The 17,500-nt window shown below is 50.9% G+C and overlaps 1 protein-coding gene across 1 annotated transcript in view; it reads left to right on the top strand.

Moving 5' to 3' along the window:
* Positions 1 to 17,500, top strand: part of LOC135820234 (uncharacterized) — a 56,124-nt gene that overhangs the window by 6,096 nt on the left and 32,528 nt on the right. The window contains exons 6-11 of the mRNA XM_065333550.1: positions 5,229 to 5,545; positions 7,684 to 7,731; positions 11,218 to 11,353; positions 11,537 to 11,609; positions 12,109 to 12,244; positions 17,358 to 17,488. Of these exons, the coding sequence (XP_065189622.1) occupies positions 5,229 to 5,545; positions 7,684 to 7,731; positions 11,218 to 11,353; positions 11,537 to 11,609; positions 12,109 to 12,244; positions 17,358 to 17,488 (841 nt within the window). The remainder of the gene's footprint in view (positions 1 to 5,228; positions 5,546 to 7,683; positions 7,732 to 11,217; positions 11,354 to 11,536; positions 11,610 to 12,108; positions 12,245 to 17,357; positions 17,489 to 17,500) is intronic.

The raw sequence follows: 17,500 nt of genomic DNA, 5'->3' as shown, positions 1-17,500 counted from the left end.
ATTTCAGGGGTGTCTGCCGTTGGGCGGTTCAATAACCAATTGAGTCATCTTTCCAAGATTCCTTTTGAGTCTCTCTCCCCTCTCCCGGGGGGACTCACGTGACCAGTTTTGGCAGTGAGCAACAAGTACAACAAGTACAGTGTGTGTTGCGGTCGGCGTTTCAGTAGATCACAGGACCTATCCCGTCATCGCCCCTACTGTTCCGAACCTGCTCAACCCCCCATGGGGTCCGCATAGCCAGAATATGGCAGCGCGTCCAAGGTCCAAGGTGTGTGTGTGTGTATGCCCCCCCCCCCCCCCCCGGTTGGCTAGAGTGTCACAACAACTCTTGGAAACTCAGGCGTCATGTCCGGGGCAGAGATTGATACTGCCACTTGTCATCTGACAAGAGTTGCCACTCGTCGCGGTGTGACGAGCCCGCGAGTGGGTACTGACAAGAAATCTGTCCATAGAAGAGTGGAGAGGGAGGGAGAGAGTCTTCAGCTGGCTTCCTGGAATGTTCGCTCTCTGCTGAACACCTCTGGCCCGATAGAGACGGCTTTCGCTCGCCAAGAGAGTATTCAAAATTCAAGATTTGAATATGATGAGAGAAGAATCAATGTTGTCGTTTTGGAGCTGGATCGTCTAGGCTCGGAGTACAGTGGTGGCAGAGGCATGAGCTGTGAGTGGAGACGGTTGCTGGAAATGGATGGTGATTCAGGGAGAAGGGTTACGCTGCCTGACGACATGTGGGAAATTGTTTAATCCTGCAATTTCAGTTCGAGCGCGGTGGACTTCTAGACGATGTGTCCTCATGGCTGTTTTTCAACGCTTGGCCTATCGTTGATATCCCTGCGTGGGATGTTCTTCCAGTGGAGTCCAGGTGGGACTTCGAGTGCCCACACTCCATCACCTGGTTGATTGTTTCGGAACTGCAATAATACAGGTTCAAATAATTATTGTTTCCTTTTTGTGCGTATCTCTTGTCATTTCTCTTTTCTATACGTCGCATATCAGAGGTACTACTTGCGCTGTCTTTCTCCTTCTATCTCTCTCTGCTTGCTGTTTTTGCTTTTGTTGCCATTATCCCTCATCATACCCATGCTTGGGTGGAGGGCAGCGTGACCCGTTAGGGTAGCTGTCAATACAGTATGCAATAGTGGACGACGTCGTGGCGGAGCGGCTACCTGGTGGCAGTGCTGACTTCTCTCAAACTCTCTCTTCTACTCTCCCCTGTCTCGGGGGCGGCATGGCCAAGCATTTGGCAGCTGTACACCAGGCCAGGTGTGTGTGTGTGTGTGTTTCATACTTGTGCGGCAAGACGACCGCCATCTATGCACCGACGCGGCTGTCATCCGGAGTGCTGAATGCGGCAGCGACCACCAACTGCTATAATTATATGGCTCTGCACCTTCCACCGCCGGTGCGGCGCGGGGCGCAGAGCAAGGATAGTGTCCGGCGCCGGTTTAACGTTGCACAGCTGAAGAACCATCGCACGTCTTCCCCTGAAGATCCTACGCCTACCGATATCTACCAGGCAATGATCAAGGAGGAGATCGACCGCAACTGGCTCGAGAATTCCAACATTAGTGAGAAATGGTCCTCTATCAAGTCCACCCTTGACACTTCTGCATCCACAGCCCTTGGATTTTGCAAACGGGGTCAGCCAGACTGGTTCCATGAAGCCCTGCCAAACATCCAACACCTACTGGACACGCGGAATGCGGCCTACGAGGATTGGCTTCGCCGTGGCCAGCAGTGAGACACTCCGTTTCACCAGGAGTTTAAGGCAGCCGGATCGAACGCACACGCTGCAATCGATACGGCCAGAGTAGACTGGATCAAATCTAAAGCTCAGGCGGCCACCGACGCCCGTTTCAATGGCGCTGTCGTGTGGAAATGTATCCTTGACCTCCAGTCTGCTGGACGCGGCCTCCAACCAGTACGGACAGCAGCGATCGTTGACGAGAACGGAAATATATGCACGTCACCGGGTGAGCAGGGACAGCGCTGGGGAAGGCACTTCTCTGGAGTGCTCAACGTCATGAGCACTTGGACACCGAATGCGCTGAATGGTATCCCTCAACTACCGCTTGCCGAAGACCTTGCTGAACCTCCCACGCTGCGCAAAGTGTGCCGCGCCGTTGCTCGCTTGAAGAATGGCAAGGCTGCTGGAGCCTCGGGCGTCTTGCCGGAGATGGTGAAGGCAGGGGATGAGTCGCTGAACAGCAAGCTTGTGGAGCTATTCGGAGATGTATGGCGGGCCGGCCAAGTGCTGCAGGAGTGGGTAGACGCTACCCTTGTGCCAATCCCGAAGAAATGGGACCTGAACCGATGCGACAACTGGCGTGGCATCGCGCTGCTCGATGTTGTCGGCAGGGTCCTGGCGAGTCTCATTCAGACGAGAATCCAGGGCATGGCCAGCAGCTTCCTCCCGGAATCACAATGCGGCTTTCGGCGAGGCAGATCCTGCACGGACATGGTGTTCAGCGTACGTCAGCTGCTCGAGAAGACCATCGAGCATACAGCCAAGGGGGTTTCTTCGTCTTCATTGACCTGAAGAAGGCCTACGACTCCGTGCCCCGTGAGTGCCTCTGGCAGGTGCTCTCCCGTGCTGGTGTCCTTCCCCCCTCCCCCCCCCCTGCTTGCAGTCATCCGATCTTTCCACCATGAGATGTCTGCAGTATTGCGTGTGAGTGGCACAGACGTGGATCCGTTTAGCGTCACCAACGGCTTGCGGCAAGGCTGCACTATGGCTCCTGTCCTCTTCAACATCTTCATGTGGGCAGTAGTCACCAAGTAGCAACAGAGGGTCAGAGGTATTCCTGGCGTTGGTTTTGAGTTCAGCTACCACTATGGTGAGGGTCAACTACAGCGCAAGGCACGCCGGGCTGACACCGCTGACACTGCCCTAGAGGCACAGTTCGCGGACGATTCCTCCCTGCTTGCAACATGGCGTGCTGGTGCTGAGATTGCCTTGGACCTGTTCAACTCGACCGCTTCGGAGTTCGGCCTCACCGTGAGCGCAACCAAAACCAAGTTCTTGGTTGCGGGAGCTGGCGTCACGGCTGCGGACCAGGCGCCCATACAGCTTGCCGGTGTGGACATTGAGTTCGTGCCGGAGTTCAAGTACCCGGGGTGTATCATCCACTGTGGCGGCCGATCTTCGCAGGATATCAGCGCTCGGGTGGCAAGTGCGTCCCGGGCTTGTGGTGCTCTGCAGCAATCTGTTTTCAGGAACAAGAACTTGGATCCGAACTTAGAAGTTGCGACTTCGGCGGTAATGTCATGAAGTTGGTTGCTCCAAGTCAAGTGTCAAGTTCGGCAAGAAGCGTGTGCTCCTCGTTGGAGCAACCAACTTTAAGAACTTGGATCTTCATATTAAACGCTGTGACATTGTGTGTTTAATGCTTGTGTCCTGTCTCTGCTCGGTGCTGTATGGGTCCGAGTGCTGGACACTGCTGAAGCAGGACCTTCGTCACATATCTGTTTTCCACATGCGATGCGTGCGGTCGATATTGGGAATCACACGCCATCGTTGCTGGGATGACCAGATATCCAACAACCAACTGCTTGAGTGGCGGGGTGACTCTGAAACCATCGTCACCAAGGCTCGGCATCGGCGCCTCGAGTGGCTAGGCCATGTCGCCCGCATGGACGATGTGCGATGACAGAGTGGCCTGTGACTCTCGCCCAGACTGGAGGTTGGCTTACACCTCGGACGCCCCGGATCCCTTCGTACCGGCACCGGTGACTTGTTTCACATGCGCCCGGCACTTCGCACGTCAGGGCGACCTCGCTAGGCACAAGTTCACGGCTGAACGGCAGAAGCCGGTTTCGGAGCAGAGAGGTGCATGTCAGTGCCCTCGGTGTCATCGTTGGTTCCGGAGCCGCGGAGGCTTGGCTGTGCATCGTTGGTCCGCTTCTAGCTCGTGCCCAGTACCGACCGAACCAGCTGCTGTTGTCACCGGTGACTCTACCGCTCGGAGGTGCTGCAATGCTCACTGTGACACCTGCAATCGTTGTTTCCGCTCGACCCAGGGACGCAACCGCCATCGCTGTTCAACGCACTGCCACCGACCAACGGCCAGAGAACGGGACAAGTTCCCGCATATGTGTATCTGCTCTCGCCGGTTCCGACAAGTCTCGCATCTGGAGCGCCATCGGGTGGCGTGCTCCTTCTCTCTCTCTCTGCTGCCCCTCCGGGGCCCACGTGACCCTAGTGGTAGTGGCTCTACAGGACAGGACAGGCGTGTGTGTCTGTGTCTGTGTACATGCGCACACACACGTGTACACGCACGCATACACACAAGCTAATGCGTACACAAACATACGCACTTGCACACAGCTGTCTTGTCCTGTAGAGCCACTACCACTAGGGTCATGTGGGCCCCAGTGGGGCAGCAGAGAGAGAGAGAGAGAGAGAGAGAGAGAGAGAGAGAGAGAGAGAGAGAGAGAGAGAGAGAGAGAGAGAGAGAGAGAGAGAGAGAGAGAGAGAGAGAGAGAGAGAGAGAGAGAGAGAGAGAGAGAGAGAGAGAGAGAGAGAGAGAGAGAGAGAGAGAGAGAGAGAGAGAGAGAGAGAGAGAGAGCACGCCAACCGATGACGCTCCAGACGCGAGACTAGTCAGAACCAGCGAGAGCAGATACAAATAGGCGGGGGCTTGTCCCATTCTCTAGTTGTTGGGCGGTGGAAGTGCCTTGAACAGCGATGGCGGTTGCGTCCCTGGGTTGAGCGGAAACAACGATTGCCGATGTCGCAGTGAGCACTCCAGCAACTCCGAGCGGCAGCATCAATGGTGGCAGCAGCAGCTGATGCGGTCAGTGCGGGGCATGAGGTAGAAGCGGAGCAACGGTGCACAGGTAAGCCACCGCAGCTCTGGAACAAACGATGACGTCGAGGGCGCTGACATGCACCTCTCTGCTCCGAAATCGACTTCTGCCGTTCAGCCGTGTACTTGTGCCTAGCTAGGATCACCTTGAGTCTTAACGCGCAAAGTGCCGGGTGCATGTGTAGCAAGTCGCTGATGCTGGTACGGGGGGATCCGGGGAATTCGAGGTTCAAGGCAACCTCCAGTCTGGGCGAGAGTCCAGTCCGCTTCAATGTCTCGTGAGCGGCACACACACGCACGCACATACACACGCGCGCGCGCACACACACACACACACACACACACACACACACACACACACAGCACCTTATGCTGGCTGTTCTCTTTCTTCTGCCGTCTTGTGTATTTCTTGCATCAAAGGTGTGAGTACGGCAGGTCGTTTAGCAGCCCAGTACTATACCGCTGGACATAAATCTGGCAATGGCCGCTTCGTCTTCTTGAGAGGCAGATCCTTTTTCGACAGCTTTGACTATGTACATTCGGACACATTTCAGCGGCAGAATAGTGCGCTAATGTCCCCGCCTCTGCCCGACTTCAGCTTCACTTGGACGGTCTCCTTGTTCAAGGCGTCCACAAATCCAAACTCAGACACCAACCGGGGTCATTTCACGCGCTATGTCCTGCAGTATGTGTATAAAGGATTTGTCTACGTGTGGTCTTCAAGCGTCGGACCTTCGGTAAGCGGCATGATGCATGACAACTGGTGCAAGTGAACCTTTGTTTCGGCAACTGACCACCTTGGCAGCCGCCTTTTGTAATGTTCTAAGTCCGCTTTTTTCTGAATGCAAGGTTATCCTCGCACATTGTTCCGCGGAATTCGCTTAGCACGTGCAGTCATAATGAAGTCGCGTATAGCTAATTTCGTGATATAGCGAACAGTTGTCCATGTCCCAGTTTGAACCCATGGAATAAGTCCCTGTCACTGTTTCTGTAAAAGCAGAAATTTCCGGTGGAGTTATATTTTCGGTGCCGACAATTTTTACCAACAATAAAACGCACCGAATATTTCGGTACTAGGACCAGTACACTTACCTGGAAAACGGGTTCACCGAAAATTTCCCTCTGCCGAACCGCCGATTTTGGAGAATACCGAAAAATTACACCACCTAAAACTTCTGCTTTTTCAGGATATGTCAAACTTTGGCTATAAATAGGGAGTTCAGTTCCGGTCGCTGAAAAGCAAAAAATGCAGTTACAGCTCGCCTGTACAAAGTGGATGGGCACCTCGTGGCTGCAGTTCGAGATGCAGTTCGAGGCCCAAGTATCGTAAAGTGGCGGATAAAAGCCGGGTTTGCATACAAGCACATCGCGGATAGAAGCCTGAAAATCAAACGGGTCAAATGCATATAAGCCTGTCGCGCATAGAAGCATGGCTTCTATGCAAGCGCGGATCGGGTAGGTCAAGAGTGCATGCGCTATGTACGGTGCATAGTAAAACTGCCGCCATACCGGTAGTCAGTGGTAGATCTACGCTTGTCGCGCGTAAAAGCCTGGCAAAATATCAGTGGTGCATATAAGCATGGTTTGCATACAAGCCTGGTTTGGATTAAAGCCTGATGCAGAAAGCGGCTTTTGTGCTTACAAGCCCGGCTTTTATCCACGACTTTGCGGTATCTCCTCCCGCGGCCTTTTCGGCCTTGTCGATGCTATTTTTAGGTAGCTGAGGTCATTACCTTTCCAATGGTGCCACACATGCCATGCTTCCAAAAATATTGCCTCCGCGCTTGGCGCGGATGCACTTCGAAGTACTAATTTCGATCAGATCCGTACTCGGCCCCGCGAGGAACACCCAATTTTCGTATTCAGCGGCCTCGAATCAGCCTAAACCAAGAGGATTCTAGAACATTTAGGCTTGCGCTTTATCGCAGTAGAAGGAAAATGATCACAGAAACCAGCCCACGGCGATTTCCTGGTGGTTGACGAAAAAAATCGAGTGAACTGCGCGCACTCTGTATTAGCAGTGACGGTGAAAACGTGTGACTTGTGCAAGTAGGCGCGCACCATGCACACATCCTGTATCGCCATGTACGCACCGGATAGTGCAGTGCTGGACGGAAACCACACGGCTCACATACACACTTGCATTTACTTCTGTGACTATTTTCTCCCCCATATTCCGGCCTTCAATCGACTAAAACTCTAGATTGCCTTGGAATTTTGGGATCAAATTTTCACAGGTTGTTTCTCACATCTTCCCGGTTTAGAAAAACTAGCGTTTTATGCAAAACTCGCGAGTTTGGTTTTTCAATTGAACTCCCTACTATAAAGAGCTATGAGATGCTGTAATGAATAAATAAATAAAATAAAATATTTAAAATAAAGAACTATTTCTCCTGCACACTGATGTTTGTTGTATCAGGAGTCGACTGTAAAAAAAAAAAGTTAATTATCGTGTTCGTTCCCAAAGGGAACTCAAGACGGCCGCTAACACCCGATAAACCCTAGCGGCAGATGCAGCGCCTAACGGTGGGGGAGTCGACTGTACTTCGATAAGATACACACTTAACATGTCCGTAGCACTGGTGTGCGTGCACGTACTGATGTATCAGGACGAGAAAAATCCCGTATGCTAGCTATACGTTGTTGTTGCTGCTGGTCATGTTGGTACGTCTGGTGGGAGTTCAACTGCAAACAATTTGATAATTATCTAGACTGAGGTGTTGTTGTTTCTCCGCTCTTCGTCTTTTGATGCGTGCCCGCGTGCATGTGTGTGTGTGTGTGTGTGTGTGTGTGTGTGTGTGTGTGTGTGTATGTGTGTGTGTATGTGTGTGTATGGTACATGGTATGTGTGCGTATTCTCCACCATGCCGAGCAGGACAATGGTCAGTTAGATCATGGTGCAGTTATATTCCGATATTGCCAGGTAAGATATCTGAATGATGTGCCACCCTCTACTGTCTTCTGTCTGTGTATTTGTGTGTGTGTAGGGGGGAGGGGGGTAGGTCACCTTTTATTCTTTGTATGTGTTTGTCAGAGGGGGGGGGGGGGGAGGGATTAGGTCATTCACTCTTTGTATGTGGGTGTGGGTGTGGGTATCATGCACGCTTTTGTGTCTGTGTGGGCATGTGTGTGGGAGGGGTGCAAAGTTAGAAGCGCACTCACATCTCCATCATTTCCAAGGCCGTCACAGCCGGGGCGGCTGAGGCCGCCCCACTTTTTCGGCCGATTTTTTTAATTTTTTTATGGATGCTGCACTACACTGAACACTTGGGATCGGAAGCGCACGCGAAAAAGGCCTCTTGCCTTGTTCACACCTCCGGGCCGAAGCACAAAAAATCCCTGTACAGGCCCAGCGTCGATGTACCTGATGCCGATTTCGGTCTCGCAGGCTACGCGCTGATTTACGGAGAGCACCCAGTGCCAGGCAACCGTAGTCTACGACATGCTCGTTTTTGGCTCGGTAGAAGCGTTCGGGGATCACGGAAAGCTGAATTTGTTGGTGGCGATGTCGGTACTTTCCGTTTCGAGAGCACCACTTCAGGATTTCTCTCCCTTGCCCGTTTTCTGAGGACAGTTTGTGCCGGGAGATCAGCAGATGTTTGAGAGTTCTGTGGGAGTTGATTTAGAGTTGTTTGCAGCAAGCTGTCCAATCCCTTGCTGCCAACGGCGACCCTGGGAGATAAACCTTGTCAGCCGTCTGCGTTTGCTTTTCCGCAGCGCGAGTTCGGAAAGTCGACGGTGGTGAAGCGGTCGTTTCAGCCCCAGTGGTTTCAGCGGTGGCAATGGCTGCACTATGAGCAGGGCAATGACTTGGCCTTTTGCTTTACGTGTGTGTCCGCATATAGTAAAGGACATTTGAAGATGGCTAGCTTGTTGGAGAAGGCGTTTATTTCCTCCGGGTTTAGTAACTGAAAAGACGCCAGCGCCAAGTTCACGAAGCACGAGAGCAGTCGCTGCCACAGCGACGCTGCTCTGAAGCTGATCTCGATTCCTGCTTCTACGCAGAACGTTGGCGAGCTTCTCTCCCAGCAGCTGTGGAAAGAGCGTCAGGACGCTAGAAGATGTTTCCTCAAAATAGTTTCGAATGTGAAGTTTCTCGCTCGACAAGGTCTTCCCTTGCGTGGTGATGGGGATGAGCTGGACTCCAATTTCATGCAGTTGTTGAAACTGCGCTCCCAGGATTTTCCCTTGCTAACTTCATGGGTGGAGAAAAAAAACTGACAAGTATGTGTCTGGAACAATGCAGAATGAGCTGCTGAAGACAATTGCCATGCGTGTCATCCGCTCAGTAGCACAGTCGTTCCAGCAGACGGCATTCGCAACTGTGATGGTGGATGAGACTGCAGATGTGACCAATGTGGAGCAAGTCGTGATCTGTCTTCGTCGAGTTGACGATACATTTCAAGTCCACGAAGACTTCATTAGCCTTCATGAAGTTGGTGCCACCAGCGCAAAGGACATCTTCCGCGTGGTTCTCGATGTCCTGCAACGGCTTAATTTACCCACAGGGAAGCTGCGTGGGCAAGGCTATGACGGTGCAGCATCGATGGCTGGCATACGGTCCGGTGTGGCCAAGCATCTGCAGGATATAGAGCCACGAGCTGTGTTCACGCACAGCTATGGCCACAGCCTTAATCTTGCCTGTGGAGACACCACCAGGAAGTCGAAACTTATGAAAGATGCTCTGGACACCATGCATGAGATTGCAAAGTTAATGAAGAAGTCGCCACATCGGGATGCTGAATTCAGAAAGTTGAAAGATCAGCTTGCCAGTGATTGCCTGGGTATCCATGTTCTGTGGCCCTACACAGTGGACGGTGCATGCCGACGCCCTGAAGAGCATAGCTGACAATTATGCCATTCTTCAACAGCTGTTTGCCGAATCTCTCGAGCATGTCCGGGATACGGAGATGAAGGCCCGTATCCAGGGAGTTGCAGGTCAAATGCGCAAGTTTGACTTCATGTTTGGTGTGGCTCTTGGCTCTTTCATACTCCGTCATAGTGACATTTTAAGCCGCAACTTGCAGCGGGACGACATTTCAGCTGCTGAAAGGCAGGAAATTGCCTCCATAACAGGGACAACCCTCCAGGCCTTCCGCACCATCAGCAAGTTCAACGAGTTCTTTGAGAACGTGAAAGGTGTAGCTGAGGAGTTTGATGTTGCTGAGCCAGCATTGCCTTGACGGCGAAAGATTCCGCGACGCCTGGATGATGGGATGGCCCCTGCTGAATTCGCGTCTTCAGTGGAGGACCACTACCGCCCTCAGTATTTCGAGGCCATTGACCTCATCACCGGCTGCATCAAAAATCGCTTTGATCAGCCTGGGTATCGTGTATACTTCGAGCTGCAAAACCTGCTGTTGAAGGCAGCATATGGCAAGCCTTACAGCAGTGAGTTGGAATCTGTTGTCAAGTTTTATGGTACAGACTTGGATGATGCACTATTGGCAACTCACCTGCAGATCTTCCAGAAGAATTTCTCCGCTGACGGTGAAGTGTCCGTGTCTGGCCTCCTCGAGTTCTTCGAGAAGTGCCCTCAACACGTCCTGCAATTGATGTCGCAGGTTGGGTTACTAGTGAAGCTGCTCCTGGTAATGCTGGCCACTAACGCTTCCAGTGAACGCATATTCAGCGCCATGAGGAGGATTAAATCCTACTTACGGTCCACCATGAGTCAGCGGCGGCTGAACCACCTGATGCTGGTTCATGTTCACAAGGGCCTGACGGATCAGCTCAGCGCAGTTAATGTGGCGAATGATTTCATTGCGGGCAATGATCATCGAAAGCATGTTTTTGGCATGAAGTTCATCGATGGAGACCTCTGAGTGTGAACCAGTATTATTACTGTATAACATTTGCTAACTTCATATATTGCCGTGAAAATTGTCGGCACCGAAGTTACTGAAAATAAAACACCACCGAAAATTTCTGCTTTTACAATAGTAGGTTCTCTGTTTTGTTTGTTTTCGATCAGACAAGACCACACGACGGTTGCAATTACAAACTATCATGGAACGAAACAAGCATTTTACAAGTACTTCGGTAGCTGCTTGCTGTTGTGGAGTGTTCCTGGTAAACTATTAGCTATTAGTGCGGGTGTTTGCAAGCATCGGAGAAATAGGATAAATTCCAATTCATCACCACACATGAACGAACACCTTCATGACTTTGTTGATGTGTGGTGATGACGGCGCAATTTATCCTTTCTATTGCTTTTTTTATATTATTACGATACTTATTTATCCCTGGATCCCGCTCTCCCGCGGTTCGTCATTTTCAACGATCTGAGAAAGGAAATTAGGGTTATGGCAATTTGCCTAGTGCTACTGTACAGTAACAGACTGATACTGAGGAATACCATTGGGCCGCCAATGTATGCTGGTTCTTTTCTCTGTTTTCTTCTCTTCAGAATGACGCCCAGAACGCTACCTACCTGAGTAGTTTACGGCGTATTCGAGTGGCCTGTTCAGGCCTGTCCAGCCTCCGTAACTTCAATGCTAGGGGTATTGGTTCCCCGGCAAGCCGCTGGGAGATGCGACAGATCAGTAAGATGCCTGGTGCACCGATGAACTCTCATCCGTTTGGTCTGCCGGTGTATATCTGTCTCTTGTCTCGCCCACATACACGCATGCCTTTTCTATCTCTCGCACTCACTCTCTCTCTCTCACACACTCTCTCTCTCTCTCACTCTATTTCTGTCTCCTTGTTCTGGTTTTCCTATCTTGTAGCTTCAGCCATCGAAGTGAGTGACCCCGGCCGTGCGACCCGGCAGTATGTTGTTGCGTCGTTCACCACTCTGGAGTAAGTCTATCCACCGCCAGTAGAGTACAGCTATTCAGTATCCCAGTACCCTGCATACAACATACATGTACACCACGCTATCAAGTACTGTTTTGCAAGACCTTGCATTCAACTACATGCAAGTATCCCTTTTTGTTGCTGCTGCTGTTGCTGCTGCTGCTGCTGCTGTTGCTGCTGCTGCTGCTGCTGCTGCTGTTGCTGCTGCTGCTGCTGCTGCTGCTGCTGCTGCTGCTGTTGTTGTTGTTGTTGAATTATTTTATTCTCACGATGGCCTGTGGCCAATAAGAGAAAAATAATTACAGGCACGGGGATCAGATACAGAGAGATCAAAGTTGTTGTTGTTGTTGTTGTTGTTGTTGTTGTTGTTGTTGTTGTTGTTGTTGTTGTTGTTGTTGTTGTTGTTGTTGTTGTTGTTGTTGTTGTTGTTGTTGTTGTTGTTGTTGTTGTTGTTGTTGTTGTTGTTGTTGTTGTTGTTGTTGTTGTTGTTGCTGGACTGTAGGGGTCTGCCTTTGGGGTCGTCTATCTGTGCGTATTCCAAGCAGTCCGTCAGTGCTGCATTCAACGATAATCCTGGACGTAACTATGCCGAGACACAACGATGTAGTAATTCCTACTCACACGCATACCCTCCAGGTGTAAGCTTGCATAATCTTGTAATCCTCTCCATTTTTGAACATCAGTGTTTGAAAGAGGGAGTGTGGGGGGGGGGGAGGGGAGGTCGGAGTTGTGTTATGGGATGGTACTGTTATGGGAGGGGTGGGGGCACTGGTATAGGGGAGCTGGTATAAGGGCACTGGTATAGGGGAGCTGGTATAGGGGCACTGGTATAGGGGAACTGGTATAGGGGAGCTGGTATAGGGGAGCTGGTATAGGGGCACTGGTATAGGGGAGCTGGTACAGGGGCACTGGTATAGGGGAGCTGGTATAGGGGAGCTGGTATAGGGGAGCTGGTATAGGGGCACTGGTATAGGGGAGCTGGTATAGGGGAGCTGGTATAGGGGCACTGGTATAGGGGAGCTGGTTTATGGAGAGCTAGGTGGGGTTAGTATAGTATTGTAGTATTTATTCATATTTCTCTAGGGCAGTCCCCACAGACCTATGGTCTCCTGACGGGGTACCCTAGTAAATCTAGGATTGCGATACGAAATTGACTTGGTGAAGCAGCAAGGCGGACCGATGCCGGAACTGAGTTCCAGCGGGTTGCTGGTACATTTACTTGTATCTGTGCACTGACAAAGAGGGGTAGGGGGGGGGGGCACTGTTATACAATTACATGTATGTGTATATAGGCTTCACAGTTGGTGTTTTCAAGTTTAGAAGGCATCGCTTTAGTAGTAGTAGTAATAGTAGTATTTATTATTTTACTTGGGTATACCCAACAGGTCTATGGCCTTCTTACAGGGTGCCCAAGGAGAAATTGTGAGCAGCTAGTGCGAAAAGCAGGAAAGGTACGCTGGGATCGAATGATAGCGGGTAGTGCATTAAAGCGGTCAGCACCAAGAAATGAGAGGCTGTAGAGGCCTGGACGGGACATGAATGGGGGGAGAAAGAGACTACTGGATGTTTGGCCTCTGGTTTGGGAGGTAGTGTGGGTAGCAGCATTTCGGGTCGTAAAGATTTGGGAGATGAGGGGACTGCCAAGGGACCTGATGCTGAGTGGGTGGAGGTTTTGACAATGCAAAATGGGCTCAACGTCAGCACGGGAAGGGTAGGCAAATACAACATGAACAGCTCGGCGGCTTAGTCCTAGAAGCTTATTGTATTCTGCAGCGTGTAATGAATGAACATATGATGTGCTTGCGTGCTCCAATTTGCTCCGTATAACTCCGAGATAGAAAACTCGGCGGGCCTTACTGTCCAGGTTGTCTCTGCCTCGCCTAAAAGCACCTAGCTTCTTATTAATGTCATCACGGAGGTGGGAGATATGGGGTCGGAAGGTCAGGTGCTCATCGATGTGGAGCCCAAGATACTTACATGTAGGTGACGAGGTGATGACAGTCGTGTCGCACAGCACTGATTCAGTCACCGGAATTGAGTCACTGGCACAATGGATGATCAGGAGTTCGGTTTTCTTTGGGTTTACCAGAAGGCCACGACCATCAAAATATGATTTAAGAGCGGCGAAATCTTCTGATAAAACCCTCAGCATGCTCGAGATGTTGGACACTTTGCAGGCCTTTGATAGGCAGGTGTCGTCGGCGTAGAGTAGAGAGTCACTATTTACACGTGTTGGTGCCTCTCTTGTGTATATCGTGAAGAGGGCAGGTCCCAACACCGATCCTTGTGGAACTCCTCTTGTGCATGCGACGGGAGTAGCGGTCTGACCAGTTCGGCGATATTCAACTTGCTGGTATCGGTCGGAAAGATAGTTTGCAAACCAGGACAAGGCTGTGCCTCCGATGGTGCATTGGAAAAGATCATCCAGGAGGGTGTCATGGCGGATTCGATCGAAAGCTTTGCTCATGTCTAAAAATAACACATCAACCACGTTCCGCTTTTCCAAGCTACACTGCCATCTGTTTATGGCGCAGCTTAGCGCATCCTCACTAGAATGGTGGGACCTATAAGCAAATTGCTGGGGAGGAAGAATGTTGAGGTCGGGGTTGTCTTCGATGTACTTTCTCAGCTGTTTCAGAACGATCTTTTCGAGGAGCTTTGAGACTATCGGGAGAAGGGAAATTGGTCTGTAGTTGCTGGCTTGACAGGAATCTCCAGCCTTGAGCAGTGGGGTAACAGAGGCAATTTTGTAAAGGTTCGGGAAGATACCAGTGGCCAGTGACTCTGTTGTGAAACGACAAGTTCTCGAGAGTGAAAGGCCTTCTCGCTTGTGACATTGTGTTCGTTCCAATACAGTTGTATTCCGACTCCGCCGTACCGTTGATGTTTACGACGTAGTATACGCTACATGCGCTATGTGCGGTTTGCTGTGTGCGCTGTAGTTGTATGTTGTATGTGTATGCTTTTCTCATATACGCTGTCATTTTCACGCTATAACTACCTGGTGGTTTTAGTGTTAGTTATTCAGTTGTTTCAGTTAGTTTCAGTTGTTTCAGTTAGTTTCAGTTGTTCATTCAGTCATTCATTGTTCATCATTATTAGTCGATGGAAGTGAAAGATATTGTTGAGAATAAATAGTTGTCCTCGTGCCGTGTGGGGTCGTTCGTTCCTGATACTTTAGAGAACCAGAGGGTTCACAACATTTGGCGACCACGCCAGGATACGAAGCGAGCATGGCACAGGAACTATGGATCATCGAAGCCAGCTTTATCGCCAACGGAATTCGGTATGGATTTGAAGGCGATAGGTTGAGAGAATACGTGGAGAAGAGGCTCCGACAGAGCGAGGAGTTTGAAGAGCGCAGTGCTAGAAGGCAAGAGTGTGCGCTCCGCACAGAGTTTAACGAAAAGCTCAAGAAGATGGCCGAGCGCATCGCCGTCGGTACATATTATGAGGAAGCAAAGCGAGATTTGCTTGCCTCGCCCGGAAGGACGCCGGACAAGGCGTGTAAGACTTTGCTTACAGACAAGCAGCGGTCAGAAGAGTATTCGAAGCCAGTGGGAGGATCAGATCCAAGGCCCACTGGGTCGGTGCAGTGCATGGTGACATCGGTCGGAGACGCTCAGAAGCAGCTGGAGTCTCGGCCGAACGACGTAGAGGCGCAAGAGGCGCAAGAGTTAGAGGCGCAAGAGTTAGAGGCGCAAGAGTTAGAGGCGCAAGAGTTAGAGGCGCAAGAGATAGAGGCGCAAGAGTTGGAGGCGCAAGAGTTGGAGGCGCAAGAGTTGGAGGCGCAAGAGTTAGAGGCGCAAGACTTAGAAACGCAAGGCGTAGAAGCCGAGAAAATGAGAAGGGCGATACTACTGGTTAGCACGGAAGATGTAAGCGGCGAGACTGTGTGGAACACAGAGATCCGATGTGTGTCCTCGGATTCCGCGCCCGCCCCGGGTCGAAGCAGTGTACCGGTGACCATGTCGTGTGTGACAGCCCACATCGTCGAGCTTTATGACATTATGGGTTGTGTGTTGTCTGGTCCAGCGTCCGCCCCATGTCGAAGAGGATCGGTGACAGTGTCGTGTGCAACAACCCACAGCGGCAAGCTTCACGAAATCGAGTTGGCCGAATTGGTGGGCATTAGTGATATTCTACCATGGCCACCACCGCAGCAGCAGATGACGCGTAGTAAGCCCCAAATCGTTTGACTTGTGAGTTGTTGTACGGCGGTGAGAAGCCCTTTGGTGGGGAGAATGTTGTGAAACGACAAGTTCTCGAGAGTGAAAGGCCTTCTCGCTTGTGACATTGTGTTCGTTCCAATACAGTTGTATTCCGACTCCGCCGTACCGTTGATGTTTACGACGTAGTATACGCTACATGCGCTATGTGCGGTTTGCTGTGTGCGCTGTAGTTGTATGTTGTATGTGTATGCTTTTCTCATATACGCTGTCATTTTCACGCTATAACTACCTGGTGGTTTTAGTGTTAGTTATTCAGTTGTTTCAGTTAGTTTCAGTTGTTTCAGTTAGTTTCAGTTGTTCATTCAGTCATTCATTGTTCATCATTATTAGTCGATGGAAGTGAAAGATATTGTTGAGAATAAATAGTTGTCCTCGTGCCGTGTGGGGTCGTTCGTTCCTGATACTTTAGAGAACCAGAGGGTTCACAACAGACTCATTGAAGATGCAAGTGATACTTCCGGCCAGTTCATCAGCACATGTGTGCAGTATATTTGCGGGGATACCATCCGAGCCTGTGGCTTTGGAGACGATTACCTCTCTCAGCAGTGCTTGGACCTCCTCATGACTAACACGTGAACATGTGGTCAGACTGGTGGCTGGCATTGGACCGGGAGGAACTACCAGGGTGTCAGGTCCTCTGGCACCAGAGACAATCGAGCTAAAGTGCGTAGACAGTTGATCTATGGAAGCTGCGGAAGTTCGCTGTATCTTACGACGACCTGTAAGCATGTTAATGAGGGTCCACTGATACCGCGAGTTGCGATGGGAAGCCTGGAATTGTTGGAGGAAGTAGGCTGACTTCAAGCGACGGGACATGACGCTACATTCTCGACGGAGGGCGTGATATTGCCATACCATAGACGGGTGCCGCCTGGAGGCCCGGTGTAAGTGCTTCTTATGATGCAGCAAGCTTCTCAGTTCATCTGTCAGCCAAGGCTGTGGGCGTGGTTTCTGAAGTGAAACCGTGATCGTTTTAATTGGTGCTACTTCGTTGAGTGCGGTTTGAACATTCGACTGGAATGCCTCTGTGTCGTCATTAATGTTCTTCTTGGTGCGATTATCTAGCGCTGACACTACTGCTACTCAGAGTTTTTCAGTGTCCACATGCCGTATGCTTGTCTTTCTAATGGTTATTTGTTTCCGCGATGGAGGTAGACCATGATCGATGGATATAGATGCACTCACCAGGTGGTGATCTGAGAGACCGTCAAGGCAAACGATGTCGCTCAGCAGGAAAGCCGGGTTCACTGAAGGTGCGGAACATGATTTAGAACATTGCGTGCTGTCTGATCACCTCATCTTCTTTTCTGACAGTTGCAACGCATTGGGAAATGCTCACTTTCCTAATTCACAGAATTGCTCACTTTGCTGGCTAATTCACAGCTACCTGTACAACCAATGATATTATGTGTATGCGTGCATGCATGTGTCTGTGTCTGTCTGTGTGTGTGGGGGGGGGGGGGGGGAGGGGATGCACATGTTGGGTTGAGCCTTTGTTGTGCTGTGTTTGTGGGTGCAGTGTTCAAGTCCATTATCTGACGCGTTCGTCACGAACTATTCGAATACAGATTTTACCATCCAACCAGACTCCCTCTTCACGCCAACAGCGAGCAAGGCTGTCAATCCACTCTGGACCAGGCAGGGTGTAGCGTAAGTGTGTGT

Source organism: Sycon ciliatum, chromosome 6 (genome assembly GCF_964019385.1).
Source record: "Sycon ciliatum chromosome 6, ocSycCili1.1, whole genome shotgun sequence".
Classification (NCBI taxonomy): Eukaryota; Metazoa; Porifera; class Calcarea; order Leucosolenida; family Sycettidae; genus Sycon; species Sycon ciliatum.
This window is presented reverse-complemented; position numbering and strand designations above follow the sequence as displayed.